General features: G+C 41.5%; 1 protein-coding gene across 1 annotated transcript; it reads left to right on the forward strand.

Annotated features, from left to right (window-relative positions):
• The first annotated feature begins 1,488 nt into the window (after window positions 1-1,488).
• Window positions 1,489-9,129, forward strand: LOC124261666 (MAM and LDL-receptor class A domain-containing protein 1-like). Its single transcript, XM_046696013.1, has 8 exons — window positions 1,489-1,789; window positions 2,934-3,147; window positions 3,556-3,711; window positions 4,390-4,553; window positions 4,905-5,015; window positions 6,955-7,078; window positions 8,090-8,287; window positions 8,790-9,129. The coding sequence occupies exons 1-8, from the start codon at window positions 1,538-1,540 to the stop codon at window positions 9,068-9,070; spliced, it is 1,500 nt and encodes a 499-aa protein (XP_046551969.1). The 5' UTR covers window positions 1,489-1,537; the 3' UTR covers window positions 9,071-9,129.
• Window positions 9,130-12,966: the final 3,837 nt, after the last annotated feature.

Raw genomic sequence — 12,966 nt, forward strand, 5'->3', positions numbered from 1 at the left:
CCTCGACATGTCTACCATTAAACCTCTAAAAGCTTTACTGAGGCCTTGAATGTTGTGTGGAAAGCACGTTTGTTGCATTCTCCAATATTGATATGTATGTAAATAAAAACCATTGAGAATGTTTAACCCGTTATTGTCGCATGTTTCGTGGTAGGAATGTAACTACTTTTTGTCAGTTATTGTTGCTGTGCATTTGACTAATAGTTTCATATTTCACTGCATAAGTTACAGTGTCATGTGACAAAATTTATTTCGTATTTCGATAATCATCTTTACTAAAAGTAGATGCTAATTCGATGTCGACTTTATTTGATTTCGAGCTACGATATTGCACTGTTCTATATAAGACAGAATAGACGTATTTACAGACGGTTTTGGATTGTTGTCATTCTCGGTATCTAGCCTTTGATCAAGGATATCATTGCTGTCATGCTATGGAAGGAAAGCCAGAGGTGCCGCAAGTGGGTAAGTGTGCGTGATTGCGTGCGTGCGTGCGTGCGTGTGTCTGTTTGTGTGTTTGTGCTTGTTTGAACAAGTCAGGACGCATGCCATTTCTCTGCCAACAGATGATGAGTGAGTGAGTGAGTGAGTTAATATTTAACGTCACATCGGCAATATTTCAGCCATATCGTGACGAGAACATTCGGTATTGAAATGAAATATATGTATATTATATATATTATGTCTAAACGGTATTTCAGCCACATCTGGACGGGAATGCAATAAACAATTTCCTGTGTGGAATTCGACATTCATAGTTAGACAAGCAAACGTTTCAAGAATAAACTAACCCACTACCGCTATTGGTCAGTGAGTTTTGACTTTCACACTTTCAGCAATGTTTCAGACATATGATTACGTGACTGTCAACAAGTACATAATCGGTCATGGGTCATTTGAGAGTCACACTGACCCTCATGACTTTAATCAATGGAGCGAGTGAGTAGGTGTTTACGCAGCTTTTAGCAATATTCCAACAATATCACACCCGGAGACACCAGATATGGGCTTCATACATTGCACCCATGTGGGGAATCGAACCCGGGTCTTCGGCGTGACGAGCGAACACTTTAACCATAAGACTAACCCAACGCCAATTTGAATCAAATTGGTTATCCAGTTGTTCCTGTTGAAAATAGTGACATTCTGCCAGGTAAGTCGTGTGACTTAGGAAAACATTGGTTATGAGTCTTGGTTGGTTGGTTTGCCGCAATCAACAATAATATAGCTTATATGGCGGCGGTCTGTAAATAATCGAGTCTCGACCAGACAATCCAGTGATCAACAGCATGAGCATCGATCTCCGCAAATGGGATAAATTATGAGGCACTACTGATATTACCGTAAAAACGTCCCGCGTATTTTTTCAATATTTCCTGATCAAGAAGGTATCCTAAGAACCATAGTTGTGAACGTGGTTCACATGGAACTTAGTTGTACACGTATTGAGACTTGGCAGGTGGAAAACTGACACTCACCTTATCACTGGCACACTGATTACAGAGTTATTATACAGGACGCCCTTTACACAGCTGCCATGTTTGTGCTGTTACTTCTGTTGTCCCTGCTCCAATATGGGCCCGGGGACACATTTGACCCTGGATGTAGCTTCATGAATGGCCAGTGTCAGTACAGTGTCAAACTCGGTCACGAAGGTCAGTGCGACACTCACACCACTGTCGCCACCCCCGCCGGCGCTTCCTGCTGCGCCGCTGTACAAAATGACGTCACGTTGATGAAGGCGTCCATGGCATTGATGACGAAGAAGATTGAAGAGCTTCAGAATACGGTAGGTGATATTATATGACAATCCATGACGTACGGTTGCAAGACTTCCGTACACGGCTACGTCTGTGACGTACGGTGCACAGGTTCAGAACACGGTAACTGCGTAATGTACGGATTGCATACGCTCTGAGTACGGTACATTATGTTATTTAAGGATACTTAGAATACGTAGGTTATATTATATCAAGCCATGGTATTTAACTACTGACCATTACATGGTTGAAACATATCTTATTCTCCTATTGTCTCCAAAGTATAAGGGGGCGGTGGGGTAGCCTAGTGGTTAAAGCGTTGGCTCGTCACGCCGAAGATCCGGGTTCGAATTCCCACATGGGTACAATGTGTGAAGCCCATTTCTGGTGTCCCCCGCCGTGATGTTGCTGGAATATTGCTAAAAGCGGCGTAAAACCAAATTCAGTCAGTCAAAAGTATAAAACTGTGGAGGAAAGGCAGCTCACTTATTTGTCTCTCTGCCTACAGAAATTGTTGAATTAAGTATACAGATATTTATATACAACACACAAAATGTATGCATATTACATGAACAATGTTGTGATGGGACATATTTCAGGCATCGACAATGTACAGACACGTACTGTTGGTATTCAATTCGATGCGTTGGCCCAATTACCAAGTACATAGAGGAAGATAATCTCTTCATAACTAATCTACACCTTTTCAATTACACTCACGTCTAGAGAATATATTCTCATGCCTGTATAGTATACAAGCAACAGTTTGATACCAAGAAAACTCGTTTTCAATTACACTCACGTCTAGAGAATATATTCTCATGCCTGTATAGTATACAAGCAACAGTTTGATACCAAGAAAACTCGTTTTCAATTACACTCACGTCTAGAGAATATATTCTCATGCCTGTATAGTATACAAGCAACAGTTTGATACCAAGAATTCGGATTCGGTGACTTGCCTTCGCTTAAACATACTCCATATCGTTGGTAATAATAGCAGCGTAGTCTGAAATAGCACACACACACACACACACACACACACACACGCACGCACGCACGCACGCACGCACGCACGCACGCACGCACGCACACAGGCATACATACACAAAACAACTGACACATTATATCCCCACAGATAATATATTTAATATGAAACCATTAATATTGCAGAAAGGAGTCCGGTCAACGTCTCCATATGGCGATCTAAGCGTAGAACAACTTCAAAGATTGTTGTTGGAAAAGGAAGATGAACTGAGAAACATCACGAAGCAAGCATCAGATGAAATTAGGCTCCTACAGAGTGAGTTAGACACCTGCAGAAAACGTCCGGACTGTACCCGAAGTACCCCAATGACGACTACATCTACCACGACTGTCAAACCTGGTTTGTTTGTAAAGCAATATTTAAACACAGGGAGAGAATATTTGATCTTTCAAACTCGTGCACAATTCAAGGGGTAGCCTAATGATTAAAGCGTCCGCTCGTCACGCCGAAGACCCGGGTTCGATTCCCCACATGGGTACAATGTGTGAAGCTCATTTCTGGTGTCCCCCACCACAAAATTGCTGGAATATTGCTAAAAGCGGCGAAAAACGAAACTCACTCACTGGTTTGCCCCGATTATGATTCTAAGGTTGTCAGCACCAAACCCCATGCCCATTGGATTCACCAGAGGAATACCAATGTAAGATCTGTGGGCTTTCCCATAATTGAGCTGAAAGGTACTCGCATATCTGGAACACCTTTCAAAACAGCGTTAAACCAAACTCACCCTAGTCTCACTCCTTTCAGCGGTGAACTACAACCTGACCTTTTGTGACTTCGACAGCTCCAGCACCTGCGGCTACACCCAGGCCAGCAACAACACCGCCAAGTGGTACAGGGGCAGTGGGAGACCCAGCACAGTCACCGGACCTTGGAACGATCATACAATTGGCACTCCTGACGGTTAGGCGGGATACATATTTAATGTTTATATTCCATTCCAGTGTCTTCAGCGGGGTGCTGACTTGGCTGAAAGTACACCTTTATATCTATATGTTGGGCTTAACAAGAACAATATAATGGCTGATGTGAGAAGGCTTAAGAATGTGTGGTAGAATGTTGGTAATAAGGTCATACACCATAAAAATACAGATCACTGAGTTGGAACAACGCAGTAGTGAGTAGAAGCAGTTTGATGATAATGATCATGAATTTATATAGTTCCTATTTCCAAAAAGTGTTTGCTCAACGGCGCTGAAGAAGAAAGTCTGAAAGACTATGAGCGGGATATTCTGAACGGATGGGTTTTTAGGGCATTTTTTAAAGAGGCTTTACAGTTGATTTCTCTGATAGTGATTGGGAGGCTATTCCAGAGTAGTGGGGCTTCAGCTGCGAAGTTTATAAAGGTGGAAATGTGTCGTGTGAACCTTTTTGAGGTTGCAGCATATGAAAACCCCTTACCGACCTTCACTTTTACGAGCAATCTCATTAGCAACGTTCTGATCGGTTGGATGAAGGGTCGTTCTGACATGAGCTGTAACTTAATGCTCTCAGAACTATGAGTAGATGTGGTGAACATTGTGGTCTGATTTTAATAAGATTGCTTCAGGACATGTTTATGAAGGACTGAAATCGCCACAGGAAACTACATGTACATCGACCCTCATCGATCGGCACTATGGTACAAGAGGGAAACATCCGCCCTGCTAGAGTCGCCTCTGTTCAATCCATCACCTGACTATTGCGTCCAGTTCTGGTACAACATGGCCGGACGGGATATACAGGATCTCAACGTGTATGCCAAAGTGAGAGTGCAAGAACTTCAACACCAAGGAACTTAAATACTAATCCACTAAGAATACGAGTATGAAAAAAGACCCGTTAAGAATAATATTTGAACGTTAACACAAATTAAAAAGAAACCCAGAAATAATGTTTTCACAGTTTCACACAATATATTGTAACTAAAATCTAAAGCACATTTCATTTTGCCAACATCACTGGTCGCTGCCCGAGAGCAGATAACCACAGAAACTTTCATAGAGCCTGGGTGAAAACATATACACAAGGATCCAGTGGTCATTTATCATTTGCTCCAAGCTCCACAGTACCCATTTGTACATCTTCTTGTCATCTGTACGTATTGTATGTCATAGGTTGGCAGCGGCCTGGGCTACCCTGTGTGGACTAGATCTGGTCAGGTGTCTGCCAAATGGCAACTCGGAGAGATTGACATCGGCTCTGAGTACACTTCAAAACCATTCCATGTAAGTATTGTCCTGGCGAATGGTTTACTTGTTTGTTTGTTTGTTTGTTGTTTAACGCCACAAAGAAAAAGAGCATGATCGCTATAAAGGAATATACTTATTATTACTCGAAGCATACCACCTGCCTAAGAGGAATATATGCATAAGTGAATGAGTGAGTTTAGTTTTACGTCGCATTCAGCAATATTCCAGTTATATGTACATAATCGAGTCTCGAGTCCATATAATCAGTGATCAACAGCATGAGCATCGATCTACGTAATTGGGATGCGATGACATGTGTTAACGTTACCATCACGATTGGAATAGTAAGTGGTTTAATTTCCAGATGTATAGACCTGCATTGTTGAAAAGTTAACTGTGTGAGGTAATATTTGAGCACTCTTGGTACATGTGACGTCAGTTAGTTACTGAGACAAATGATCACTGCAAAATACTGACATCACTGAAGCAACTGGAACGATATTTTTTAAAACATATTTCTATATTTCTTGGTCCTCTCGGTTTACACAATAAATTTTATCTTACCTCACACTTAAAGGTCGTTTTCTGATTGGCTGAGGGTTATTCTATATATCATTTCCATTTTCTATGTCACCCGCTGGGATTGCCGAAGTGTGGGAATTCATATGGCACTTCATGTTAGTAATTTTTTATCTCGAATAATTGAGTCACGTATGATGTACGGGAATTACCAATGTTTTGCAAATGCAAATCGATGGAAAGGATGTAACTCTAAATTTGTTTTTCTTGTCTGTCTTTGTCGGTATCGGATAATTGCTCTGGTACTCCTTATTATGATCCGATACCCGTGCTTCAAACATTTTAAAATTAAAATTGAGGTGTTCAGTAAGATAATTATGTTGTTCACTGGTCCCTCGGTGCACATGGGTCGATGTACCCTCTATATTCGGTTATGTTCCCTGAGCCCGAACAACCCATGTACTCCTCTGGTCTGTAGCCTGTCAAGAAGGGGTATTGGAGAAAGTCACATTCCTCAATTACCTGTAATTGGTTGTAGATAGGCTTGACTCTGTAACAGTCGTGCACTACAGCAAACGTTTGTTTATTTAATCACTTTAAACTGATTTAACCTCTGCCGTTCAACGGTCAAATATTTCATTTTCAGTGTTTTTGAAGAAACACCACGCAGCCGCTACGAAAGTATTTGTTTGATTAATGAAACTCCATGTCAAGCTACTTCATCTCATACTAATCCATGTCATGCTACTCCATGTCATGCTGACCCGTGAAGATCCGGGGTAGAATAGGTCTTCAGCAATCCATGCTTGCCACTAAAAGGCAACTATGCTTGTCGTAAAGTCAGGCGACTAACGGGATCGGTTGGTCAGGCTCACTGACTTTGTTGGCACGTCATGGGTTCCCAATTACTCAGATTGATGCTCATGCTGTTGATCACTGGATTGTCTGGTCCAGACTCGATTATGTACAGACCGCCGCCATATAACTGGAATATTGCTGAATGCGGCGTAGAACTAAACTCACTCACTCACTCGCCCATGTCATGCTACTTCATGTCATGCTACTTCATGTCATGCTACTTAATGTCATGCTACTTAATGTCATGCTATTTTATGTCATGCTACTTAATGTCATGCTGCTTCATGTCATGCTACTTAATGTCATGCTATTTTATATCACGCTACTCCATGTCATGCTACTTCTTGTCATGCTACTTCATTTCATGCTACTCCATGTCATGCTACTTCATGTCATGCTGCTTCATGTCATGCTACTCCATGTCATGCTACTTCATGTCATGCTACTCAATGTAATGCTACTCCATGTAATGCTACTTCATGTCATGCTACTCCATGTCATGCTACTCCATGTCATGCTACTCCATGTCATGCTGCTTCATGTCATGCATGTCATATCGATATGTTACAAAACTATTGTCCCTTAAATCCTATTTCAGTTAGTATTTGAAGGAACATCGCGTAGTTATTACGAACACGTCTTTGCGTCTGATTCCATTTACCACGACACCTATGGAAACATCGCCATCGACGACATTTACGTCTACAACACAACGTGTCAAAGTAAGTAAGACTTACAATATACACAATACATTACATACAATACATTAATTGGTCTTAGTTAAACAATATTAATTACTATAATATAGCCAGATGATATTCATTGCTCTTATGGGCGCAATATCAACAATATGACGTTAATTTCTCTTTGTATGTATTGGGACTGTTTGGGTAGCGTAGTAGTAAAAGCGTTGGCTCGTCACGCCGAAGACGAGGGTTCGATTCCTCACATGGGTACAAAGTGTGTAACCCATTTCTGGTGTCCCCCTCCGTGATATTGCTGAAATATTGCTAAAAGCGGCGTTAAACCATACTCACTCACTCACTTAGTGTGTATATGAACCAAAACGTGTTACATAAGTGACGTGTGCCATTTTGGTGAAACTTACGAACACAATATCAGGGCAAGGAGGGTCAGGAGCTCTTGTGGCCTCCTTTCACAAAGCACTAAGGTGATCGTAAGTCACTAAGGTAACCCACTAAGGTAACCTTATAGTGCAATGTTAAAGAATGGGAGTTAAGGCTAACCTTAATAAAGGTTGCTTCGTGAAAGGAGCCCCAGGTATACAAACACAAAGAGGAACATTTGATGTAACCCACACAAACGGTCTATGTGTGGGTAATCTATATACTTCAAGTAAAGTGACGAAAGTGAGTTCAGTCACCAACTCAGCAATATTTCAGCTAAGCAATCGGTTTCAGGTAAAAAAAACACAAACAGTGGTTGAAATTATGAGTAAAGTAAAATCTGTCTGGCCTGATAACGCACAGCCAACGAAGTCATTCAGTCTGAACGGTTCGTACCTGAAATCACCAGGTCTATTGCAAATGTCAGGTTGATAATGTTCTAGTTGCGTACGATATGTCTGGAACATGGGCTGTTCCACAGCAACTACGTGCAGCAAAACCCGAACCCAAAGAAACCCATGCAATATATAGTGTGTGGGCTCATGAGACATGACACAATCTCTAAACAAAACACTGTTCGATGTGTACATATTATTTGATTTGCAGATCTCCCTGACTGTCCCCCGGGTGCATATCGCCGAACAGGGAACGACAGTCGTTCCTGCTACACCTTCCACACCAAGCCCACTAGATGGTCTAATTGTCACGAGGCATGTAAAGAAGAGAACTCGGCTTCACATTTGGTTGCCATTGACTCTGAGGAAGAACAGAAGTTTCTGGCCAGCATCATCAAGAATGACCCAGGTGAGACAAAAATAAAAACGGGTTTAAGGGTTCATAGTTAGAACAGATCAGAATATGTTGTAAGTACAATCAATTCAACTCTTAGGTCAGAGGTGGTTCTAAGATTTAAGTGTCTAAGACCAGTTTTACAGTTTTCTAAGACCAGATCCGACCTCACACATTAAGCTGACATGTCGTGATGTAACTGAATTATTGTTCGAAGCGGCGTTAAACCTTAGAAAATTTCTCACTCAATCTGCCATGGTTGGTGTCACTATATTCAATGATTGCCAGTGAGTACCTGTTGAAGAAAGCAGAAACTATGGCGAACACCAATTCTCCAACACGAGGCATCAAACGATGTTGCCTTTATTTACTGATGGGCTAAAATATATAGAATATACCTTTGTATTTACGAAATACGTATCTTTGGTTGATTATATGTATTCACGCAATATATAAATCCACTGACGCACTCACCGACCATCCGTCCACTCACTCACTCACCCTATTTCTGTACTAGCACTGACGGCAGCTGGTAGTTCCGGCTTCTTCACCTCAGGCAACGACGAGGAGACCGAGAACAATTTCAGATGGACAGGTATGGCAGTTCCTCAAGCCATTGGCTATACCAACTGGTATCCAGGGCAACCAAACAACGTAGGATCCAATCAGCATTGCTTACTCATGGAATATCCCAACACGGACTACGAGTGGGGTGATAACGAGTGTTCCAGCTCATTCCCTTACATCTGTGAAGTGGACTTGCCCTTGCCATCAACAGCAACCACCACCTCAACATGAGACATCCCGGGCATTATCATTAAGTGATGGTCCTTATAAATAAAAGATGCATTTACCAACAATGAATCAGTGCTTGAATGTATGTATAATTCATAAATACAAAACCCCAGGACCCCCCAAAAAATACATTAGACGTAAAAGGCTAAAAAATGAGAAAATTACATGAAGGATCACTGAAAATTGCATGGGGAGATCACTGAAAATCACAGCGAAAAGGGTACGCATGTTTTGACCTACCAACAGCACCTGCCACTCATATAATGGTGCGATGGCAAACTTTGATATTATTCAAAGTGCAAAGCCAGCTGAAATTTATGACGGAGGCCTTATCAGCATCACAAGTGCCCAAGCAACTGACTGGTCAATCGCTACTGAAACAAAAAATAGTCTTACATTTAAAGTCAGGGGTCAGCTAGACGAGACCACTATCGCATACGTGCAGGGGGACAACTGATCCAATAGGAGTGAGTGAATGAGTTTAGTTTTACGCCACACTCAGCAATATTCCAACTATTTGGCGGCGGTCTGTAAATAATCCAGTCTGGACAAGACAATCCAGTGATCAACAGCATGAGCATCCATCTGCGCAATTGGGAACCGATGACATGTGTCAACCAAGTCAGCGAGCCTGACCACCCGATCTCGTTTGTCGCCATTTACGACAAGCATGGGTTACTGAAGATCAATTCTAACCCGGATCTTCACGGGTTTGATCCAATAGGAATACGGCCTGGGATCTCTATATAGACCCAAAGAAACAGAGACTGGTGATGACGATAGTGAAGCATCCATGATAAGATAGGTAAGAGGTATAGCAATGATAGCAATGACTCTACTAAGGAACAGTTCATAATTTATGGCCAGGGGCTGATGATGATTTTTATGGAGAAGCATGTACAATGTGAATTACCACCCCCTCCCTAAAATTTATGTACGGATGATAAAACTCGCTGACTTTGTAAATGCATGTAATCGTATCTCAGTTACATGGATCTAAGCTCATAATGCATTATGGCAGTTAGATATTATGTTGCGATACACATATCCATGTGTATAGAACAGATTTGTAGGGTAAAGAGGGTTCTCAATAGAACAGTACAATGGTAGTGGTTTAGTGTAGTCGTAATCTCCCTACAACTTTCGTTCTTTCAAACATTTACTGCAAGTGTATGGCTTCATGCTACTTTCATTAAAGCATACTACTTTCTACTTTGTTAGTAACACATGTTACAACTGAGATTACACTTTCCCAGTAAAATACATATTCTAGCATTTTTGTTGGGTTGATTCCATTCAGGATTCGAACCCACACCCTCAGATTCAGGCACCTAATCGCCACCACTCAAAGTCAACCGTCTAACCCACTCAGCCATCGCTGCTTCCACAAATGGGAAGTCCGACAATTGGTAGTCAAGACTTTGAGACTTTGTGTACCCCTCAAGATACTTTGTGTACCCCTCTGATAACTGTAAATTGGCACGGTTCTCGGATTGGAGTCAACCCAACAAAAGTAGTAGAATCTGTACTTTACTGAGAAAGCGTAATCCCAAATATAACATATGTTACGTTTGACCACTTTCTAAATGGCATTGAGTATTCGTACCTTGTTAGGTCCTATAAAACAAGCCACAACCCTGATGTGATCTGGTAACAATAAGGCTAAACTGGTGGGTACGTGTTCATTTTACGCTAGGGAAGAGTGAATGAGTTTAGTTTTACGTGTGCCCATATTGAAGCAGGGACAACAGCAGTAAGAGCACAAACATGGCAGCGTTGTGGTACATAACAGTTGGGCGTCCTGCTTAATACACTCTATAACAAGTGTCCCAGCGATAACGTGCGTGAAAGCAGAGACCATATATCTATTATATGGTCTCAGGTGAAAGGTTCAATCTGCGAAGCCTCCATACATGTGAACTAATGCTAAAAATCTATACACCGCAAAACATTACGTAATAAAATCACAAAAATAAAAATGAAGTAATAAAACCATACTGAGCCATGTCACACACGTACAGACCCACCCTTTCGGGGACAAACAAGTTAACGCCTAAACGTCGCAACAAATCCAAAACGCCTTCTGATATAACACGAAATGCACGTGCATACTAACGGTATAAAACAGCCTTCGCGACACGTGAGCAAAACGATAGTAGAAAGAACACAAAAATATGTCACGTTTGAGGCAAATCGAAAGAGAGATAGAGATGTCGGAATGACCCAAGAAAGAGCTAACCATACCGTGATTGCCAGAACCTTCGGCTTCACACGAACAACTGTCATCAGACTGACGCAACGACTGAGAGAAACAGGACATACGTCAGACTGGTTTAGGAGTGGTCGACCACGTGTGACACCGCCCGGTGATGATCGCCACATCAGACAATTCTAAGAGAACATGATATTCGAGCACGTCGATCCTACCGTGGAGTGCATCTGACTCTTCAAAACCGACGTCGTCGATTGACATGGGCCAGGCGAGTTCGACCTTGGCAGATGTGTGAGTGGCGACGAGTAGGTGAACCTTTAGCGCCAAATTGCGTTCAGCAAGTCCGGCCGTTTGGAGCCGGTAGCGTGATGGAGTGGGCAGGGGCGGATACAGCTTTTTGAGAAAGGGGGGATGCACACTATTGAGAAAAGGAGGGGTGCACACTTCATTTTTACCCGAGTTTCAATGGTCATTTAACAACCTTTAAAGCACAAAGGGGGTGCGCACCCCTGCACCCCCCGTCTGGATCCGCCTATGGTGGGGTGTGATCTGCGACGATCTCGAGACAAGACTTGTGATTATTCATGGCAACCTGAATGCTCGAAGATACAGGGATGTAGTTTTGCGACAAGTTGCATTGCCATTTACCCAGCAACAACCTCGTGGCCGTTCGTCACCACTCGCCCCTTTCCGTAACCTTCAAGAAGACTCGTCCCCCTATCGCATTCGTAACTACTCGTGTCATTCCGTCTACTTGTAGGTCACGGAAAGAGGCGAGTAGTTACGAATGCCACCTATCGATGCTTGTTATGTGCGAAACTACGACAAACCAATCAGAACGCGCGTAATGGTTGAGGTGCTTTGATTAAATTAATCTCTAGTACTTAAATCGGTTATGACATTATGTCATTAATTAAAAAATCATGAAAAATATATATCGTCACATTGAAAGCACAAAAAAACGTAGTTAACAGAACTGTGTTGCCTCGTATAGATTTTAGTTAGGAAAGTGCCATGGACGGTGAGAGATTCGAATACACGCACGTATGTAGTTGACATAACGGCTCTCATGGGAGTGCATTTCTGACGATCTTGCGGGCTTGTTATGGAGATTGTACGTGCGCTTCAAACATTTGTAGGAAATGTAATGATAAATCGCTAAGAGTTTAAAAACAATAATATTATATCTGTATGTAACTAACCAGCTTTAATCTTGAACATTTGGCTTATATATCACATCTCTGGGGATATTTTATTCTGACATTTGTTTGGATCATTCATATTTTTTTCAGCGAATTCAATTAAAATTCCACCAGGGGTGTGACAGCAAAGTTACTTGAAAGTTCAGTTTGAGAAATATTTTAAAGGCATTTTTGAGTATCTGCTTGGGGATTTAATGGGGCTGAAAAAAGGCAATTGTATTTGTATATTCAATAAACAATTCCCGTTTGTGATTATTAAACCCTAATTAGAAAAATAATATAATTGGAACTATAAGGTGAAAAGCTGGTATAATTACATTAGAATGTGTCTTTAACAAATATGATTTTCTCCTTCTCTTAAATGGGTCAAAAAAAAGTTTAAAATAAATCAGTAAAACAGTAAAACAAAAATAAAAAACAAAACAAAAACAAAACAAAAACGATAGAACACTTATATAATTACGGGACAACCTTCATTGACAAAT

The sequence above is a fragment of the Haliotis rubra genome, unplaced genomic scaffold (genome assembly GCF_003918875.1).
Source record: "Haliotis rubra isolate DU_JTF1 unplaced genomic scaffold, ASM391887v1 Scf802, whole genome shotgun sequence".
Taxonomy (NCBI): Eukaryota; Metazoa; Mollusca; class Gastropoda; order Lepetellida; family Haliotidae; genus Haliotis; species Haliotis rubra.